The following is a 13,815-nucleotide window of genomic DNA, read 5'->3' as shown; positions in this document are numbered from 1 at the left end:
CTCTCTCATACTCTCATACTGGTCACTGGATATTCAACATGGCGCCCCATGGCAGAGAACTCTCTGAGGATCTGAAAAATTGAATTGTTGCTCTTCATAAAGAAGGCCTAGGCTATAAGAAGATCGCTAAAACCCTGAAACAGAGTTACAGCACGGTGGTAGTCACATGACAAGTTGATGGACTTGATATAATGAAACCAGAAACAACCTCAGACACTCTGATGAAGGCAACATGGTGGAAAATGTGAATAAAGCATTGCATATGAGAAGAGTTGTGAGATAACTAGCACTGCTCTGCACCTCTGTATCTTTTATTTTTCAAGCAAATTCAAATAAAAACACTTTTTTACAGTCTAGATGCAGTTTTACAGTCTATCTAATTAGTTTAAATCAACTTCTGATGCTTAAGAAATACTGTGAACTGGAAATATATTAATCTAAATTATTAACTTCTTTTCCTCTCTTGCAGTTTTACATTAATACCAAAAGCAGGATTCTGCGATGCTGCCAAAATTCACCCAGCAAGCACAGAGCGATGCAACATTAGCTCATGTCTCTGGTAACATCCAGTATTTCCCAGGCGTGTCCAGCGCTCACTCAGGCGTGAAGGCTATTGTGATGATATTACATTTTACATAATATGGCCTATGTGTTTACATTGACCCCAATTTCCATTCAAGCAAAGGCTGGAATGTGGCAAATGAATACATTAAGCTGCTTGTGCCAACAGGCGACATGATTTACAGTCTAGTCACAGCAGAAAAAGATCAATTTAACGGTTAGAAAGATTACAAGATTACAAGAAAGTATGAGTAATGCAGAGACCTAGAAACCAAAAATAAGAGAACAAAAAGAACTCCTCTGACTAGAATACTTGTTTTTGTGAGAGAAAAGTACCGAAATAGAAACAAGAAGAGGGAATATTGCTTTCCTACATGAATATAGTAAAAAAAACAGGCAGAAGTAATGGAAAGAGAGAGAGAGGAGACACAAGGTGCTTTGTGAAGAGAGACGCTGCTGTCCTGACTCTGTTATTCAGCCTCTTTTGGACCGCTCTGCCTGCCTGCTGAGCATGAATGTCAATGAAACTTCTCAACAGCTGCTGGTTTTTCTGTTTATGTGAACAAGTTAGAGTTTCACAATTCACCTCTGGGATGACGAAATCTAGTAAGAATAGGTCCGGGATGATCTGTTAGATGAGATGGTATAATTAAGCATGTTTAGACATCTGTACAGTGTATTTATATATGCACAGATTTGTTTAGTTTGGTTATTTGCAGTGGTAACAGAAGGAAAGTGGTGTAAATTGAGATGATTTATAATAATAATAATACATTGAATTTGTATTATGCACTAGTAGTATGCAGTATGTAGTATGCACTTTACATTTCAACAATCTCAAAGTGCTACAGAGCAGAAAATACAATAAAAAAGAAAAAGAAAAGGTTAAAAGAGAACATATAAAAGACACTTAGCAAAATGCTTTAGTAAAAAGATAAGTTTTTAGGTCTCTTTAATATTATTATATTTTTATTGGTGCAAAGTGACAGCACATAAACACAGACAGAGCCAGAAACATAAAGTGAGGAAATAAATGACTGAAAATTAAACATGAACAGGACAAATTAAACTAATATCAGACAAATCCTTGAATATAATAATAACAATTGAGTTTACAATCATTATTATAATTATGCTGCCAAGAACAGCTGTGTGAATGTTTATTTATTCATAACTGCAAGAGAAAAGACAGAAGCAAAAAGAGTGAGAACAAAAACCAACAACAGCTCAACTAAAACAAAACAATAGAAATGTTGAGATTATTTATGAAAAATTAAAGAAAGATTTAAAGGAGGGAAAAAAAGAGATACTTTATATAATCAGCAACCAAACTGGACAAATGGAAACTGGATGGCAGCAACACAGAACAATGTCTGTATGATCTATTATCTGTGTGTGTGTGTGTGTGCGCGCGTGTGTGTGTATGTGTGTGTGTCAGATTGCAGCAGCAGTATGTGTTCATTTGTGCATGTGAGCATCAGGACCCCAGACGTCTTTGCCAGCATGTAACTTAGGCGTCCGCTGCCCTGCCTGCTGCTATTCCTTCCACATTTCTCCACAGGCAGCTGAGAGGAAAGCCTCTGCCCAAGTCCCCGGCTATATTCCCCTGTTGCTATGGCGATGTGGTCTCCTCTGTTTCCATGGTTATAAAAGGCAAGCAAAAAGCAATGGCGGTGGGGGTGAGAGACACTGACACTGGACATAAAAGGAGGGGTGTGGAGGGGGGGACAAAACAAATAGTGAAAAGAGAGTGTCAGAATTTTAATTTGGAGTGGGAGAAAAGAGGAGGGCGTCTGTAAAGGGAAAGACAGAGAAAGAGTGAATGATCCAGTAGATGTAAAAGGTAATGAAGAGAGGAAAGGGGGAGAAAGAGAGGGAGGTAGTGGAGGAGTAAAAAGAGGGTAAGGTTCAAAGAGGAGGGGGGAGGTGTACAAGGAAAGAAATTATTACCTTTTAACTAAAGACAGGGGCATGAGAGGTCACAAAACAGAAAGAGAAAGAAAGAGGTTGAGAGAAAGAAGGAAAAAGAAACTTAAGAAAACACAGCCAGGAACTGCAGGATAGATTGAGAGAGAGAAAATGAAAGGGGGAAAAGATTGAAGAGGACAAGAGAACGAAAGTAAGATTTATAAAGAAACCTAAAGTGGAGAAAAAATGAGGAACAGAAGACAGAACAGAGAGAGAGAGAGAGAGAGAAAGAGAGAGAGAGAGAGAGGGAGAGAGAGAGAAAGAGGGAGAGAGAGAGAGAAATAGAGAAAGACCTTGAAAGAAGTAAAAAAGAAAAAAAAGCAAGAGAAGATAAAATGAGACAGAGGGAGGTGTGTTATTTGAGCTGCAATCCTTCAGTTTTAAGTCGCTTATGTTGAATATTTTAATGGACCAAACCATCAGAGAATTAAAAACTTTTTAACATATCCAAAGAAGCGACATGTGAAAGCCTGTGTGACATCATCACATTACTTAAAAATGTACCACAGAGATTTAATAAAGTTATATTTAGTATAAACTCAATGATTTGCCACAGAGATTAACCCTCCTTCCTTCCTTCCTTCCTTCCTTCCTTCCTTCCTCCCTTCCTTCCTTTTGTCCCTCCTTGACCTGAGGACAACAGGACGGTTAAAAGAATCATAGTTAAATCTGATGGGATGCAGCAGAGGCCGAGAAACATTTTGAATCCTACATTTCCCACGATGCAACTCAGTCTGTTTTGGCCTTTTCCTATTTGATTAATGCCCCCAGTTTTCAAAAGAAGTTCCCCTTTAAGATGTCAATGTTTAAAAGTCCCTCTTTACACTCAGTGAAGTGTTTGTCTTCTTGTTCTTTCAGTTGGATGTTTGAACTTCACATTCATTTACTGAAGAAGGAAAGTTTCTCTGTGCTCACCTTCAAACAACGATTAACCTTCGTGTCATCCTCCCGGGTCAAATTGACCCCGTCTGTTTCGACTGTTGCTTCTTTCCTCCCTTTCTTCCTTCTTTCCTCCCTCCCTTCCCTCCTTCCTTCCTTCCTTCCATTCTCCCTTTCTTCCTTCCTTCTGTCCTCCCTTTCTTCCTTCCTTCTGTCATTCCTCCCTTCCTTCTTTCCTCCCTTTCTTCCTTCTTTCTGTCCGTCCTTCCTTCCCTCCTTTCTTTCTTTCTTTCTTTCTTTCCTTCCTTCCCTCCTTCCTTCCTTCCTTCCATCTTTCCATCCTTTCTTCCTTCCCTCATTCCTTCCCTCATTCCTCCCTCCCTCCTTTCCTTCCTTCTTTCCTAATTTCCTCCGTCCTCCCTTTCTTCTCTCCTTCTTCCCTCCCTCCCTCCTTTCCTCCCTTCCTTCCCCCTTCCCTTCCTCCATCCCTCCTTTCCTTCCTTCTTCCTCCCTTCCTTCCTTGACTTGAGGACAACAGTCATAGAGTTCATATACAAAGGTTGAAGTCAGACTGTGGATCAAATTCAAAATACTTTTCCAGTGATAAAGATTAGTTGCAATCTGTAGTTGTAAGGTAGTAATATAGTTCACTCACTGTGCATATTTTCTAGAGTTTTATTAACCGTCCTCATGCGGTTTGCTCGTCCCTGCTGAAACGCAGCCTCCTAACCACTGACTTCATTCACATGTTGATATATTGTATTGTGGTAAATCCCATTGATTGTCTGCATTCTTGTATGAACCATGGATTGAGGCTGTTTGGGATGATTTAACCACAGCACATTTTTAAACTATAATTGAGTTTTCAGTAATTTGTGGAAATTTGAAATGGTACTGAGCGGCAAAGGTCAGACGACAAAAAAATCTTATCTAAAATTTATGTGGCCAAATAACACACTAATCCAAGTCACACTCCCACTCACAATAGATTTGATTAAATCTTCTGTTTTTTTTAGGGCACTAAACTGCTCTGTTAGGCTGTAATTGGAATAGAAATGCCAGCGTGGATAAGAAGTCCATATTATTTGATATTATTGAGATACCTGTCATTTTTAGATATTTTATAAATGGACATTCCTCTCTGCAATATCCAGGGTCAGAAATGAAATGCTGGATGTTTAATGTTTGTGGTGGATGTGTGAGTTTCATGTGTTATACTGTAGATGGCTTTAGGAGGTGTGGTGGAGCTCTGCTGCTGAGAGGCGTTGGTCATGTTGATGTGTTGAGAGGACTGTATGTCCTTTTGGCTCACAGAGGACATTCATTGTGCAGCTGGACTCAACATGACAGCATACACACACACACACACACACATGCACACACAAACACAAGAAAACAGAAAGTGACGAAGAGAGGAGAACGAGATGATTAATTTGGTCAGTGCCACACATTAATACACATGCTATTATTTTATTACTTTCAGTTTCTCATTTATAAATATAATTTCTACACAATGAACTGATTAATATAAATGAAAAGGATGCTAAAGAAAGACTTCAGTCAGTTGGGGTCAGAGTTTACTGTCATTTCCATTGTCCACCACTAGGGGGAGATATAAAGATCTCCCACATTGTGCTCTGTAGATAAAACCTGCTTTGTTTAGTGCCATACCAATGAAGTGACGAAAGATGTTAAAAACATTAACTGTGACTGTAGTCCTATGTCACATTTTTATATGTAGACTAAAAGGCGTCTCATTTTTATGTTCTGCTGTGTACTAGACATGAAATGTTACTGAGACCTTGAGACCAGGGTCACACTAACCTCTCTGAAGGGGGGAGAGGCTGCAGATAGACAACAACACAGAACATCTACATCTACCGGCTGTTTTTCTTTCATTACGGCAGATTTGTATCCTCGAGGTGTCTGTTTGTATCTCAGCTGGATTGTGGATAATGTGATGTGTGTTAGTCCTGTAATGAGGAGTGAAGAGACGCAAACAGGATATTAAAAATAATGAAAAACAGAATGAGATAAAGAAGGGAAGGGGAGAAAATCTGCATGGATTTGCTCATTTAGCCGTAGGTCCTTGATTAATGGTAGTTATTGTTAATGTGAGACGATTTCCTAAATGACTAGAAGGACCCAAGTCATATATTCGGTCCTTTTACAGTTATAAGTTAAAACTGCATTTTCCATAAACCTCTTTCGGGAGTGCTTTTTTCCTTCGGCCTTCAGCTTGTTGCTCCATCTGTTACTTTCTGTTTCGTGCTGCAGTGTAGAGGACAGAAGAGGCAATGGCCTTGCTTGTTTATGATGTGTTAAGATTGTGTTTCAAGATGAACAGGAAGGGAGGGAAAATGTATGAATGTTTGCTCGGTGCTTGAACCCATGACATGATAAATAAAGTATTCCCTCTACACGCTGGCTTAGTCGCTGACACTTTCTGTTTTGCTTCTGTTTTCTCATGTTCGATGAGTGGAGCTCTGTTCTATATGCATGTTGGGAGTGATGATGATACACAGCTAATGCCAAACCTATTACAGCAGCAGTGACTCACCAAAGTATACTATACATAGCCCCCTTAGACATGTACGACAGCTCTAGCCTTGTAGTACATTGGAAAGATTGGATGCTGTGGTAGAACATAAGCATGTGAGTCTATGCTTAATAGATTAAAAAGGTAGCTAGGAAAATGGGTTTTCCTTCTGGGATCATTTTTGGACTTTATTATTGATGGAGTGCCAGTTTAGATTTCAGTCTCTTCTTTGATTGTGACAGTGTCTTTCTTAAATTGTGGATTGAATTTCAAACTTCTGTGTGTGCTAGTTATTTATTATTTCCCACACTAGGTCTTGAAATAATATTTACTCAAAAAAGATGAGTGGCAGTTTGAGGGCAGAGGCTGAAAGACAGATAATTAAACTCAACTTTGGATGTCGCCTCCAGTCTTTCTCCTCTTCATTACAATATGACACAAGTCTTTGTCTCAATATGAGCTGAATTTTACTCTTTGACTGTCATGATCTCTTTGACTGTCATGATCTCTTTACATCTTTGGATTAAAATGGCAAACTTGCCTAAAGGGTTTACAGACTTTAACAAAGTAGGATACTTTTTGGAAGTTGGGAGAAGAAACATCAAGAAGACATACAGTGTTTATGAAGTCGATGCAGATGTTTGAAAGTTGTCTCTCCTTTTGTATTTCAAACTGGCATCTGCTTAATTGTTTGTGAAAGTTTCCAGCTCATAAGGGGAAGATTTGTTCAGCATAGACTCACCTGAGCTCACTCTATAATCGGTGTTTCCCGTTGAGAGAAATGTGGGGTAGAAGCTACTACGTTGGTCTGATGTTGTGCTTCAGCTCAAGGTGATCTTTATGGGATTAAATGACATAATCTCCAGACCATTTCAAAGAGGCTGCTTCATGCGGTTTTGACCTCAGGATGATCATGCACTGAGATTATCCTCTGATGGCTGTGTTTTCATCCTGCACAACAGGACAGACTTATAAACAGAATCACCTCACGTCAAAATAGGCTATTATGAGTCAAACACAGAGCTGCACATTTCTGCTTTTGTCCCTGACATGAACTGCGGCTCAAAATGTGTCATTGACTGTTTCTGTTGGTTGCACTCATTTCGACTAGAGAGATTAGAGATTGTAATGTAAAAAAAGAAGTGTGTTAGTAGTTTAATTTAGTTAGCCTTTAGATGGCAGTGTGCTCCATTAGTTCATCTGTATCCAAACCTAAAACTCTTCTTACATAGGGACACATTGGTGCAGTGAGCTCCATGTATGTAAATGTTAACCAATAAATTGCATTACACTGTTTTTATATTTTCAGTTTCCATAATAATGGCTTTTTTTTTTTTTTTTACCAACCTCTTCAGTGATTTGCCATTCTGCTGCTTTGGAGAGTTTCGCACTGCATGATCATTACATACATTACATACTAGTGTAGATGGATGTCATGTATCTGGTTATGTTACTGTTCAGGGTTAGCGCAGGGGCAACTGAGTATGTGGAGGAACCTGAATCACAAGGACAAGCTCTGGCTAGTTATGACAAGAACAGATGGCTGAATCAAAGAGGAATCAAAATTGTCTTTGTGTCTTTGTAAGGTGTTGGATCACCACGAGCCTCAAGCCAGGACTTAATTTGGTGTTTTGATTATGTTGGTGAAGCATGCTGTGTCCAATATCTTCCACAGGTGTTATAGATGGAGATATGATAAAGGCCATAGCATGTAATTCAAATCATTATTGACAAGTGGAACCAAGTCCATGGCAAGAAAAAGCCTCATACAGTACCTTGTAGGGTTGTATGATTTGGTTTTTGCATATCTGGTTCATTATGGAGAGGGCTGTCTTAAAGTGCGTCAAATAAGCTACATGTACAGAAAATTAAACTATGGAAAATGGTTATTAATTTCCTGAGGATGGCTGGTCTGACAGAAAATCCTCCATATGAATCATCTTTGTTAACACCAGCAGTTTATTTGACAAGTAGTAAAAAATTAAACGAGCTCAATGGAGGAATTACTCATAAAACGATTAAAAAAAAGAAAAAAGAAAAGTCAAATTAAGTGAAATATGCTTCTTGTTTTACTATTATTTACTGAGGTGGGGTAGCTAATGAAATACATCTATTTTATGATGATAACCGAGCTGGACCATGTGGGGGCGCTCAAGCTCCATTAAAACACCTGCAGCGGTGTAACCCGGGATAGATCATCCTTTACCGGCTTGTTGAAATTCCTGTGGCGGAGGTTCCTGGCGTGGCCGGTAGAGAGGGATGGAAGACAGCCACTGCAGGAAGAGTCGAGAAACCTGAGCAAGAAGAGAGAAAGAGAGAGAGAGAGAGACACACACACACACACACAGTCACATTCATTACAGAGGCAGACAGACACTGCAAAGCTTTGGGATAGAAGCGCGGCCATTACGGCTCGGAAGCATGCTGGGAGCTTGGGCGGCTTGCATCGGATCCTTAGGACGCCGACACAGCCTGGGATAGGAAGCCAGAGAGCTGGGGGACGGAAAGAGACATACCACCGCCACCCCTCCTCCTCCTTTCATCCCCTCTCCTCTCTTATACGGACACTCATCTTTGGTGGTGTGTTGGCTACACTCCCTCTCTCCCTCCCTCCCTCACTCGCCGAGGCACAAAAAGCAGCAGTCGCCGGTAGGAAGCCGATAGTCAAGGAGGGACTGATCGGAGGCAACACACCGAGCGATGCAACTGTGTGTTCCTGCTCACACACATGCACGCGCACACACACTAACCAACCCGGTGATAATGGATAGATAGCGTTTATGTAACCATTCAAGTACTCGCCTCTTTGACGCTTAAAGCATTAAAAACGCGCTCATGTAAAGGTTTTTTTTTGTTGCGCTTTTTTTTTTATTATTATTTTTTATTTTTTCCCCCTAAAGTAACCCTGCGGATTATCTAACCTTGTTTATGAAGTGAGCTATACCGGGAATCTTAAGTGCGTCAATGTGTCAAATTCACTAGTTTTTGACACAAGGTGTTGTTGAATTGGACGCCTGGAGGAGAGGAGAGGAGAGAGAGAAAAGGAGATAGAGCTGGGGGATTGACGTGCAGCAAGCGGACCGGGTCACTGCGGTAGTCTGCAGGCCGACCCCACTCTACTCACAAGCCGGCTAGGAGAGCCACCATGGCTGGGTTCATACCGGGGCTGCTACCGACAAACCATACCCAGGAGAAGGAGTTCGCCCAGGCGTATGAGGATGTGCTGGAGAGATATAAAGGTAAAAGGAAGCAAAAAAACACACTATATGGATAAGATATGATATTTTTTAAAGGGAAATGCAATATAAATAGCACAAATTAGCTTACAATATGAAAGCAAGGGACAGTATTTAAATAGACTCGCTAGCTTAACAAGGTGAAGTGACCTGCAACTTTCTGTGGGAATTTCTGAGACACATTCATGTCCCTTTGGGAATATTAAAGGAATGCTGAAGTGGGTTTTTTTGTGAGGGGATGAAAGGGAATGGGATGTGAGGAACTCAAACAGGGATATTGAGTGTGTTTGAAACTGTAAGTTGATCTTTGGGCATGCAGCCAGCCCCCCCTAGCATGCCAGTCTCATAATCTGGATTGTTTCATTGTTGATATTGTGGATAAACAAGGCAGTGCTTCACTAGCTCATTGTTGTCCCGCTTCTGTATTGCACTGGGGTAGGGGTAAATTGCACGCCCTCTCTAGCTCCCTTGTAATCACTACTGTGCTTTTGAGTCACCAGAGGAAGCAGTTTTATGAAGTCCCCCCCCCCCCCCCCCTCCCCTGCCCACAAGCGTCAGGAAATTTTCCCCACATGGCCTCAAGTTTCGATTTGGTGGTTTGTTGTTTGTCCTGTAAATATCAAAGCTGCTGCAAGTCAATGTAAAGGTTGGACTCTATTAGGGGTTAAAAACACCTTATTTTAAGCTTATAGAGAGTGGTGATTGTTGGTCCAGTGCAGATCTCTTTCTATGTGTGTGTGTGTGTCTCTCTCTCTTTCTCTCTTATTGTTACCCCCCCCTGCAGCAGTGGCGTTACCACCAGACTTGCTGTTTTATAATCCCAGTGACAGGGGCGCTTTAAAAATGAATGCCTCTACTGAAATTGACTGTGGTTGGGAGAGAGAGAGAGGAGAGGAGGGGGGTTGGATGGAGGAGTGTATGTGTGTGTGTTTGTGTGTGTGCATGTGTGTGAGGCATAGGATAGGGGGGTGCAGACAGCCAATAGGCTCAGGTCACATCTGTGATGCTGGCGCTGATGAAAAGGAGGTGGTTTTAATTATTGATTATTATAATGAAACTAAACTCCTTGGGGTTTGGGACTTAGCCTGTGTGTGTGTGTATTTGTGTGTGTGTGTTTCCAGTAAATGTGTATGTATGAGAGACATGAGGAGAAAGGCAATGCATGATATTAAGAGGTTCAGCAGTTCTTAAATCCACCAGCATTTTTCTTTTCTAGTATGTGTTCAACCCACCTGTTTTAACCACAGAGGAAGAAGCCCTTTGGGAGAAGGTCTCAGTCGCAGTGTGTAGTATCTCTGCTATGGTAACGCTTTGCACGGCTCTTGTGATTTGCAAGGGGCTGGAATGAGCTTTTCCACCACAGGAAAGAGAAAACAAGTGGCTTTTTGAACCGTATTAACCATATCTGGAATGTCTGGATCATATGTCTTCAGTGTAACATCATTCATGTCCTTTCTGGCCCACATATTAGTCCGTTGTTGCTGCAGTAAGCCATTATAAATAACAGTAAAGTGCATTAAATAGAGTTGAAAATATTTTTGGTGAGCTTTCTGGCGCTCATAAGTCAAGCTGTTGCTGTTAGATCCATACCTGTGTTTTATTGACACACAGGGATTCGTGTTTAACGTTAAAACACATCTTAATGATAAAGTTGGTAAAGCTGTTAAACTTCCTCAAGAGGCAGAAGGATCTCCTTAAATCATTAAATCTCTCTTGCTTACTTTCAGTACTGTAAATTCGGAGCGGGTTTCCTCCAGCACTCAGGCAGAACTACAGTCCATTTCTCATCCTGTAGCGGCAGCCAATGTTCGCTCTCCATTAAAGCGCTGTTTGATCGTAATCGTAGTTCAATTTGATCTGTTAGCTGAATTGCTTTACTTTGATAAATAAAATAAAAAGGATTAGAGTAGTGGTGTTTCCAAAGTGAGAGAGGCGATTAAAGAAAGGCAACATAAGCATATTGATTTTAAAGTAGCTGGACATCGGCCTCTTGGGCCTGTCAGTGTCAGTCTATTAGAAATCTCAGCATGTTATGGCAGAAAGACCCAAATGTACTTCCTCCCCTCTGGCAATAAAACAACTACTGCTCCTTTTTTATATTTGGCAGGTTCAATCAGTTTATAGGATGTTACTTTGGTAGCTTTGTGCAAGAATAGACTCAGATCTCACAGTGTTTCATGTGTACATCACAGTCTCCACACTCTCTCTACATCCAGAGCTTTGAACACATATTTAAAAAAAAGTGTGCAAAATCACACCAGAAGTTATCTTAGGGCACTTTTCACACTGAGCAGGTCTAGACTGCACTCTTTCGATCCAACATTCACCCAATAAGCTAACACTTTGGCCCTTTTTAACAGGAAGAGACCTGGAGTAGAATCGGGACTCTAGGTGGGCGGCCATCTGCCTCCACTGGTGAGGTTGAGCCGTCCCCATTTGTAATCATCAGCCAAGCCACAGTGAACTGTAAACTTTTTAAAGCTTTTTGTGGCTCAACAGAGTCATTCCAGTTGTTTATAGTATTGCTGCAAAGAAAGACTGGATGTTATTTTTAGTTAATGTGAAGCTAATGTGGAGCTTAAGCCATCCACATAAAGTCAATTCAAGTCAATGTCTTTTAAAAGTTACTGTTGTTTTAGTGCCAACATCCCTCATTTCCTGTTGAAATCCAGCAACCTTTAGATAAACTTAGATTTTGACCCCCATCACTTACATTGTAAACGCATTTGAAGGGGCTCTTCTAATGAGCTAAAGCTATTTCAGTGTGAATTTGGGCACCTGATACAAACAGAAAGGAGAAACACAGCTGAGGTCAATAAAATACATTTATATTTATATCAGAGTCTGTAGGAAACAATCCACATCAGACCAGAGTTCACATTCATGAGACTCAATGCCAAATTATGGAGGAAGAGTACGGTCCAAGATAGTCCAAATAGCACCGCCTGACTTGACCTATTGTTTTTTTTTAAATTTTTGAACCTGTCCTTTTAATTTCATGGTCAGTTATTGACAGTTATGATATCAAATGCCCATCCCAAGATAACAAATCTCTCCAATAGACTCTTTAGTTTTCTTTGCTGAGATAAAGAGCAGTATAATAAAATACACAGATACAATTAAAGCTGTAAAAAAATAGAGAAAGTAAAGCAAATATTTTTTTTTAGTCATTAAATGATATTATTGAGTGAGTCAGTAGGGGCTTGACTCTCTACAGCAGAGGTGTCAAACACATTTTCATTCAAGGGCCACAAACAGCCCAATTTGATCTCATGTGGACCGGACCATTAAAAGGAAGGAAGGAAGGCAGAAAGGCAGAAAGGGAGGAAGGACAAATGGAAGGAAGGTGGGAAGGAAAGAGAAGGAGAAGAAAGGAAAGACAGGTGGGGAAGAAATGAAGGAAGGAAAGGTGGAAGGAAGGAAGCAAGGAGGAAGGAAGGAAAAAAAGATAGGAAGGAAAGTGGGCCGAATTGGATCCCTCGATGGGCCGGTTCTGGCCCACGGGCCGCATGTTTGACACCCCTGCTCTACAGTATATTGAGACTGACATGTTTTTCTAGTCCTGTAGCTCCTGTCTTGTTTTAGACATCATTGCTATTATGGGGGCTGTAACCCTATAAGACCCTGTGTGCTGTCCTCTGGGGTCCGCTCCACCACAATAGAAGCCGTGCAGCTGTAATGTCGGCGTCTAACGATGAGTCTCTCTTTTGAAGATCGTTGTCAACAATAGCTCCACTACTGTCGTGTGGATCGTATCAAGTTCACTCCTGTCACTCATTCATTTATTTTCTCACATGTTGTTCTTCCTCTTTCTACTCCCTCCTTCTTCTTCTTCTTTTGCTTTTCTGGATTGCTGCAACTTTCATTACGCAAAATGCAAACTTGACCCCGTAAGCTACTATTCTGTACATATTTACTGTACGTGTGTGACTTTACTCTCCTCTGTCAGCTGTGTGTGAGTCACTTGTAGAAGTTGTCTGGAAGAATAGACCCAGAAATGTGAACTTGGCATCCTGCTTGCTGCATCACTTGACTGAAACGGGAGGAGGGGACATTCGATACGGTTTAAATCATTCACAAGGGTGGTGGTAGGGTTGTTTGCGTGCTTGTGTGTGTGTGTGTTTCTTTCTGCTTGTGTGTTTGTGTGTGTGTGTGTGTGTGTGTGTGTGTGTGTGTGTGTGTGTGTGTGTGTAACAATGACAGGATATCCAAAGCAATAGCGACTGGGTCATATATGGAAAAACACTGGGACCAGACTCAGAAAACACACACACACTGACTCAGTGGAAAAGCAGATGGTTTTGAGGGCAGATTGACAGCAACACTCACATGAACATTATATTTACTCAAGTAGCTCCTTAATTATGTAGCAAGCACTTCACTATGTACTTATGCTCCGCTCCTGCTGCTTTTTTTTGTCTTTTACTAATCCAAATTAGACAAGTATGATAATATTTCCAGAAGCTTAAGAGCAGCTTAAAAGGAAGACGTACGCCAGGTTTCATGAAAACATGACCGGTCCACGAAAATCCAGAAATCCAGAAATCCAGAAATCCACCTCCTCCAGAGCCAAATATAAAAAGGCAGGAAACTCGGAAAGGAAACAGAACAATTGAGACTTTATTTTTTTAA

The 13,815-nt window shown here is 40.8% G+C and overlaps 1 protein-coding gene across 4 annotated transcripts in view; it reads left to right on the top strand.

Annotated features, from left to right (window-relative positions):
• macf1a (microtubule actin crosslinking factor 1a) overlaps positions 1–13,815 on the top strand; it is a 265,237-nt gene that overhangs the window by 21,325 nt on the left and 230,097 nt on the right. The window contains exon 1 of one of the 4 annotated variants that reach the window (XM_053334387.1): positions 9,067–9,186. The exons of the other annotated variants lie outside the window; for them this stretch is intronic. Within the exon in view, the coding sequence (XP_053190362.1) occupies positions 9,093–9,186 (94 nt within the window). The 5' untranslated portion in view covers positions 9,067–9,092. Of the gene's footprint in view, positions 1–9,066; positions 9,187–13,815 lie in introns of those variants that run through there. 4 annotated transcript variants of the gene reach the window in all.

This window comes from Scomber japonicus, chromosome 15 (genome assembly GCF_027409825.1).
Source record: "Scomber japonicus isolate fScoJap1 chromosome 15, fScoJap1.pri, whole genome shotgun sequence".
NCBI lineage: Eukaryota > Metazoa > Chordata > Actinopteri > Scombriformes > Scombridae > Scomber > Scomber japonicus.
This window is presented reverse-complemented; position numbering and strand designations above follow the sequence as displayed.